The sequence below is a fragment of the Strongylocentrotus purpuratus genome, unplaced genomic scaffold (assembly GCF_000002235.5).
Source record: "Strongylocentrotus purpuratus isolate Spur 01 unplaced genomic scaffold, Spur_5.0 spur5_scaffold_2, whole genome shotgun sequence".
In the NCBI taxonomy this organism is placed as follows: domain Eukaryota; kingdom Metazoa; phylum Echinodermata; class Echinoidea; order Camarodonta; family Strongylocentrotidae; genus Strongylocentrotus; species Strongylocentrotus purpuratus.
The window spans coordinates 7,527,480-7,535,545 of NW_022145605.1; the positions used below are offsets into that span (position 1 = coordinate 7,527,480).

An 8,066-nucleotide genomic window follows, 5' to 3' on the forward strand; every position below is an offset into this window, starting at 1 on the left:
TATTGTGCATGATCGAATCTCTTTGAATCCTTGTGTGAATTTATGCCTGTTTTATACATTGGAATGTGCATTCAGGAAAAAGTATGTAATTTGTCCTTGACGTTCAAGTATGACAAGAGTGTGTTTATGGCGAGGTGGTGTCATCCCAATTACAGGGGTTGAGGGGGGTGAGGACCTGAAAGAGAGAAAGAAGGGAAGTAAAGAATATGAAACAATGAAACCAACATTGTATCACTTTTTAATACTGCATACCTGTAGGTATTTTCTTCTTATCAGTATCTTTCTTATTTTTCACTCTCATTCTCTCTCTCTCTTTCTTTCTTTCTCTCACTCAATCTCTCCCTTTTCCTCCATCTCTCTTTATCCCCTCTCTCTGATCTGATGTATACTCTGATGTTGGTCACAAGTTACCTTCCCAGGGTATCGGTACAACTTTCTCCTCTCACTACTCTCTTTCTTAGGCCCACTTTCTTTATTATCCTCTTACCAAAGAAACTTAACAAAAAATAGCTTGGTGATAACAAAAGATATGCTTTTAAACTTGTGTTTTTGCACATTATAGTTTATTTATTCTGAAATTCATTTCAGTTCATAGAGATCTGATGCATTGTTAGCTTTCTTTCCTATATAGCCCCAATACTGGTATTCTACAGTCGTGATATGTCCTATTGGTCCTACCACTTAAAAATTAAAAAACATATTGTAAATCTATAGCTTGATTATTAAACAGTATTTGCAGAAACATCCTACCTACACGTAGATGTGAATATACTAGAAGCTGTCTTACCCAAAGAAATTTTGTATAAATGTTGATAAATCATTATAGGACTACTTCTGTAAAATGGAGAATTACTTCCACTAGTATACATGCAGTAATGCTGAAAGAAAATGAAGCACATGATTTTATAATGCCCTTTTGGATTTGGCATAGAAATAATATAACAATTCATTTGTGACATATACCCATCCACCTTGAACCATATGGTCCTATTCTAATAATTCAGTTAAACTAACTCTGGGTCTAAGCTCACGTTTTACAAAGGCAAAATTAGACCTCAGACTAACTTCCCTTTTCAAACCAAATTTTGAACAAAAGGTTTAATTTTTAAAATAGAATATGGGCCTAAAATTTCTATATCGTTTATTTAGTACTATTAACTCAAAGTTATTCCTTGGTTCATATAAGACGGCAAATTGGCAACCATAATGGTCTCCTATCCTGCGATCTCCCTTCATTTTTTTCTCCACCACTCTTTATTACATCCCTAATCCAACATCAAACCGTGAAGTCCTTCTTCATCAACAATGTGATCATGCCTGAAGTCTTTGAAGTTGTGGAGCTGTGTTTCAGTCTGCGATTATGTTATCATGGACATGGACACTTTTCTATCCATCTGTCTCTCCTCTGTCTTTCTCCTTCTTTGCGAATGTCTGAAATTCGTCTCAAACTCTCTGTGAGGATTTTCTTAAACATCCTTCTCTCTTTTTCTAAACCCTTTTCCCCTTTCTACCTGTCTTTCTTTACATCAATGGTTTTCTCCTTCTCTACATCTTTAAATCTGTCTGCATCTATCTTTCTGTCTTTCTGTCTGTCCATCACTTAATGCAGGCTGCATGAAGGTAGTTGGACATATGAGGCAAGATCTCCAGTACAGACTACATGCAGGTACATCCAGATCCACATTTCCTATTTCAATCTCTATCCATTCTACATCCTGGTCAATTTCCAATCTCCTTCCATCTGTGGTGTCTTTGATAGTCCTTCCAAGATAAGCAGCAATGCAGTCCTAAATCACCACTAGTCCACCAAGCTTCCATCAGAGCTAGTCCAGGCCTTCATCAGTGCTGGTCCTGGTTCTCTTGTGGTTGGTCCTCATCATTCTGTGGTCTCTGATCCTCACCCCAGTCATACCCTCCTGGTCGCTCTTCTTCAGGGAGGGGGTTGTAGTTGGGGTCCTCGGGTGCAGTATCCAATAGCGTTTTTCTGCAAGTTATACAACCAAGAGAAATATGCAGGTAAATCTTGCATGCTTTTAACATGATACCAGATATAATATTCTCTATTTTCATGATCCCTTACAACAACATTTCAAAATTCTCCTTGCAAAAAGAATAAATTTTCGTATTTTGGTATTTACTTCCAATAAAATCTTACAGATTCAAAAACATTCAAATCACAACACAACCAAAGACAATTTATTTTCCAGAATGAAAATGGGATTAAAAAACAAATAAGAAAAATGCAAAATCTTTATTTACAAATTTCTAACATTTTGTTTGAAGAACACAAACATATAAATTAAAAGATCAATGTAATAAGTTTGAGGATAATGCTGATTCAGAAAGACCTCAATATCTTTTTATTTTTCAAGTATGAGTAACAGGAATTTAAGCAATAGTCTGTTAGTCATATCCTATCTTCTACTTCATGATCAGAGCTTTGGAAATGACAGGTTACAGAATTCTTGCTAGTAATGCTACAAGTACTTACAGTATACCAGGTGTTTTGATGAGTTTGAAACCTCCCCTCTGAGTTGGGAATACATCTTCTAGGAAGTAGTATATATGACCAACAACCATACCTGGTGATAAAAGGAACAACATTAAAGATATTTTAATATTTTTACATGTATATTGCATGGATAAAGGTACCTTTTAACATTTTTCCGTACCCGGTATTCAAAGTCATTCTTTTGTGATGTTGTTTTGTCTGCACAATACCTGCACCGTTCCACTTGCAATAGAAGAATTTATACCATAAGGTCACAGTGAGGGCATACTGTCAATGTTCTCAAAATGGCTTATGGCCCTCTCCTACCCCCCGTCCCCCATTAAAAAAAAAATAATCTCCTGGGTATGGAGTGGCAAATAAACATATTAAAGTTTGGCCACATAGATGAGGGTGCAAATGCTTATGGAGTTCCTGAGAGGTAGACAACATGACACAGGCCCAACAGTAAAGGCGGATGTACAGGATAATTTAAGAGACCCAAAACTAACAAACATTGCTGAATTTCCAAAGAAAAACATGTCAATCCATAGAAGGATCCCTCCAAAGCATTGTTAATCAGTTCTTGAATGGGAAAACATCAACAGGCTGATCCACACACATCAATGCTTACCTATTATATCAACAATGATGGATCGTTTCAACCTGAAGAACCCAGAGTAGCTAAGGTTATGAGACCAAAGAATAACAATATAATCCACAGAAGCATCTCCCAGAAAGGCAATTCTAATCTATGATAGTTTCCTTAAAGCCCCACTGCACTACTTATAGCTACTTGCGCCCTCTATATAGCAAACAATGCCTAATCTGTGCATGTTGGTCCCCCATGATCCCCTTTTTATTATGTTAATTGAGAGTTGATTTGATGAGACAACCACCTGTCAGTGACCTTGAAGGGAGGTCAATCCCCTCTGGCCAAACTAGTGCAGACAGGCTTTAAAAGGCAATGAAAGTTCAAGTCAGGCCCCCAAAACAGAGACCAATGCTTACCTATTAGATCAACAATGATGGAGTTTCCAAGCAGCACAGAAAACCCTAGAAGAACCCACGGTAGGTAAGGTGCGGGAAAGTTCATGAGACCAAAGAAGTTCATCCTGATGTAAGGATTCCTCCTGCTCCAGACGTAGACCAGCATGATGGTGAAGGCCTGGCCCAGGAACACCAGGTTGACAAACAGGGCTATAATCTGGACTAAGAGTCAAGGAACGTACTGTATGTATGTCTACAGAATATAACTGATCCACCCTCTGGATAAGGGTATAAAGCAGAGGTTTAAATTATTTAGTAATCCTTTACATAGAATGATTTCTGTCAAAATTTCTGTCACCCCGAAATGGCTAATAATGTCTACCCAAGATATCATTTTCGTCATCACCATTCCCCCCTTCTTATTAAGTACTAGCGATATTATTTTCGATACTATCATGTTTTCAGTCCAGAGTATGCAATATCAAGTCCAGTCCTTATCCCGTCTAAGTAATATCCAAACCTGCCGACCTTCCACAGTAAAAGAAAGGAATCTTTGAAAGCCCACTTCGGAATACCATGTATTGTTACAATTTTCATTCAAACAGAGAATTTTATCAACAGAGAGAGGAATGTAGGGTTCATGGCATTACTTTGAAGATTCCAAAATTGAAATCATTCCTCCATACTAGCACTGGTTGGCAGCTATGACAACCCCATTAATTAGAGCAATTAGATCATGACTGAACCACACATACAAAAAGCAGTGCAAAGGTGTAAGATATGTTTACAGAGTCATAACAATTATCAAGTATTATTGAAAGGATACAGTCATAAGGGTGCCGCCGAAAAAAAACATGAAGAAGAAGTCAGCAGTGCGCCCTCTGAACGATCCCTCCTCCAGCATGCGACAGTATCGGTAGGTGAAGATCATGTTGAAGAGGAAATTGAAGCCTATCGCTCCAAAGTACATGAAGTTTGTTATTAACCGCCATACCTGACAAAGAAAAACAATTTTAAAAGAATGAAGAAAGAAATAAATGAAGAAAGACTTCTTATTCCTATTTTGTTGTATACTTTCAAGCATTTAATGAAGTGGTAAATTACAAATTTGAACCAACTGTCCTAAAACATAAAAAAATAAGTGCCAATTCAACATTACATCTTCAGGTTTTTATAATGGTGCACAATAAATCTTTGTCATATTCTCGGTTCTGCTATAATTCTGTACAGGATAGGTCATTTTTTGTTGAACTTTGTCCAGCAGATGAAACAAGGCAATGTATTACCTTACTGAACAGAAAGAATCTAGAACAGAATGCACAAAGATTTATTTTTCAAGAGAAAAATCGAAGGGATGGTGAATTATGATGTAACATAGTACTTTCTGACAGATAGTAAATAAAGATGAACATTTATCTTACCTCAAAGTGGTTGAAAATAAGATCAGGGTTGAAGTATAACTGGAATGGTGACAAAATATCTAGTTGCTGCAATGAAAGAAACAGAGAAAAACACTTGGTTAGGGCAAAAATATCTGCTTACATAACTTTAAATTATCAATAAGAGATTACCTGGTATTATATTTTCAAACAATAATCTTCTCTCTCAAATCCACTTATAAAGCCTCTTATATTTTTTTCCCCTTCAAAATTGACTCTGTTATTACTTTTCTTCTCTCTTCAAATGATTGTAATCCAATAGAAGACAGCAGCTTTAATTCACCCTTTCCCCCATGCTAAAAGTGGATTGGTTACTCTTTCTAAACGTGTCAGGGGCACAATACAGGCAGACATGCAATATCTACTGGTAGAGAGTAACTATGAATAATCATTTCACACTATCAGTAGAAAAGGTATGTGTCTCTACATCATTGGTTCTCATAATCTCCTACATTTACCTGTAAGATTCTCAACAGTGTACATCCAGCTTAAAAGGCGTTACCTTCAAGCTTGGATGATTTCAAAAGAAAATCACAAAAGGTATCTTGTAGGTAAAATCCGAAAACCGGAAAGGATACTGAAAAGGATAATAAAAACGGTTTATGCACACTGTCAAACTGCACATGTCTTCCCATATGATCCCACTAGAACGTTGCAAGGCCAGTTTACTAAAATGTTGAAGGGGGGGGGGGGGGGGGGTGAGGGGAGAAGGGGTAAACAATTTATTTGTCTTTTTGCCATGAACACTGCTTACCACAGCTAGTGTTGTGAGTACACATGATGTACAATACAGCCTGGTAATGGGTGGAGTCTGCATGTACTCCTGCTGAACAGTTTGCATTGCCATGATGCCTCCTCCTTCTTCCTCTTCACCTGAAAAACAAACAGATGAAGAGCTTATTCAATTACATCATTGAGACAGATTACTGTCAGTACAAGTGCACAACCAATAAGGAAGACTACTTTCTATTTGGGAGATTGTCTCTATTTTCAGATACTTAAGTTTTAAAAAACTTGGTAGCCTATTTGGGAGAGATCGAGTCTCCCATTCTGGATACCTATTTACATTTGGGGCGAAGGGATTATCTCAGATAAAAATAAATGAGGAGATTTCTCAAGACATAGTAAGACCACACTTGGAGTACATGGTAATATCCTATGGCACTCACGCTTGTGTAATCCGTTATTATTGTGTCGGTGGTGGCGAGGGTCACCAATCTGTAATCAAGACCATTACATTTTTTTTACACATTTTCAAATTGTCTTCATTTTAGGAAAAATACTCAAAAAAAGATAATAAAATTGACACGAAACAGGCAAGAAACATGATATAAAACAAATTCTAAATCGTGTCCATTATTTGAACAAATGATGAAGATTTAGTTGATTTCTTCTTCTTCTTCTTCTTCCAGTTAAGTACAGACCGCCGTTGGCGTATTATCGTACTTGTGCTTGTCGAGTGCCCAGATGAATAGTGCAAGTAAAAATCTCACTACAAGTTGATACTATGATATGTGCGGCTAAAAAACAGGAGAGGCTTAACGAAGCCTCATTTGTTGCACCCCCTGCTTGATTTGTATGGTACCTCCACGCCGGAGTTACGGGTCAATGTCTGGATATGATTCTGAACTAGTGCCGAAAATCACAACGCTAAATGGAGGTTGTAAAAAAAGTTAACACTCGGACTCGAGTCTTGACAAGTTGATCATCGATCTGCCGTTAGCGTTGTATTGCTCGTACACACACTTATCACATGCATGATAATCTCTCCCTCTTTCAATTTCAATAACGTCTTTTTTCTTTCATTCTTTTTAATTTGTTTTAAAACTTCATCATCATCATCACTCATCAGGCCAGGTTCAATTCATCACGACATCACAGTCATCAGACAAAAGTTATTTTTCATGTTTTGATTTTTTTTTTTTTTTTTTCCCCAGACCATGCAGACATGTCAATTTCTCTGATTGCTGAAAAATCACTCTTTGATTTGATTGCTTTTTATCTCTTATTCTTGAGTTACTTACGAAATGCCTGTAAACCTTGATAAAGTGGAAGCACTCAGCTCAGCAAATTTCTCAATCTCGTTAGAGTCTCGGCTTCGTATGTACACGCAGACAGACTATGCACGGCAGCTCAGTGCAGTGCATGCAGTGTACCGGTTACTGTGAAACACGTCAGCGCTGCTTTAGCTGTGAAGCTAGCAACCTAATCAATCGTGATGACCGAAGGTATATGTGGCGGGTATAGTAGTCATTCTAGTAATCATATATCTCACCCCAAAATAATTCTAGGTCTTTTCAAATCTTCACTTTTTTTTTATTTCAAATAGAATAATCATGCATCAAACACAAGAGAGCGAGAGAAAACTTGAAGTTCGACTGACATGGTGAGATACCACATGACGAACAAGAATAGATAGAAAGAGAGAGAGAGAGAGAGAGAGAGAGAGAGAGAGAGAGAGAGAATTATTGTGATTTGTTTTCTTCTTTTCTATAAAGGGGGGGGGGGGGGGGGGAAGGGGTATATGGCTATGGGCTAAATACTCATAGAGATTTAAATATATATCTATACTCTGAATCCGCCACAAGATCCAAGACAAGTTGCAGTGATATTAACTTAAACAGCAATTACACTTTCAACCAATCAGATATTCAGTAGTTTGATTGGGTTTGAAATTTTTTGAGGTATTTGTCTATATGACAGCTTCAATATGTTATAATCTGATGGCGAACACATAATATTACCTGACGTCTTATTAGAAAGTTTATACATGAACAATGTGATTTTTTTTACAGCTTAAAAAACAGGGGTGATAGTATATATGAGCCCTAAAAAAAAAAAAAATAGGTGTTTTGTTTTCCCCTCAACCACGCCCCCCTTGAGTAAAAAAAAAAGAAGAGGATTTGCGGGGAAAAAATGGCATCTAACAACATTCCCCCCTTTCGAGTAAAAAAATTGGGGGGAAAATAGGGCAAAATAGGAAAGAATAAAGAAAATAAAGAGGGGAATCGGGAAAATCTGGATGAAATAGGGAATTAAAAAAAATCTGGTAAAAAAAAAAAATTTAAAAAAATTAATTCAAATTTTTTAAATCTGGAAAAAAATCGGGGAAAAAAATAAATCGGGAAACCGATTTAAATCGGGTTTTT

At 36.9% G+C, this 8,066-nt stretch overlaps 1 protein-coding gene across 1 annotated transcript; it reads right to left on the minus strand.

Moving 5' to 3' along the window:
* Positions 1-530: 530 nt before the first annotated feature.
* LOC581513 (derlin-2) lies at positions 531-7,052 on the minus strand. The gene is made up of 7 exons (XM_030991554.1): positions 6,942-7,052; positions 5,672-5,790; positions 4,900-4,965; positions 4,305-4,472; positions 3,500-3,695; positions 2,492-2,582; positions 531-1,984 (listed from the first exon to the last, which is right to left on the minus strand). The coding sequence occupies exons 2-7, from the start codon at positions 5,762-5,764 to the stop codon at positions 1,840-1,842; spliced, it is 759 nt and encodes a 252-aa protein (XP_030847414.1). The 5' UTR covers positions 5,765-5,790; positions 6,942-7,052; the 3' UTR covers positions 531-1,839.
* Between the last annotated feature and the right edge of the window lie 1,014 nt (positions 7,053-8,066).

Excerpts from the sequence above, each read along its gene's own strand:
- LOC581513 (XM_030991554.1), bottom strand. The coding sequence starts at position 5,764 with ATGGCAATGCAAACTGTTCAGCAGGAGTACATGCAGACTCCACCCATT. Across the intron at positions 4,473-4,899 it reads TTATTTTCAACCACTTTGAG|GTATGGCGGTTAATAACAAA; the intron begins GTAAGATAAATG and ends TTTCTTTGTCAG. Across the intron at positions 2,583-3,499 it reads CATCATTGTTGATCTAATAG|GTATGGTTGTTGGTCATATA; the intron begins GTAAGCATTGGT and ends TTTTATCACCAG.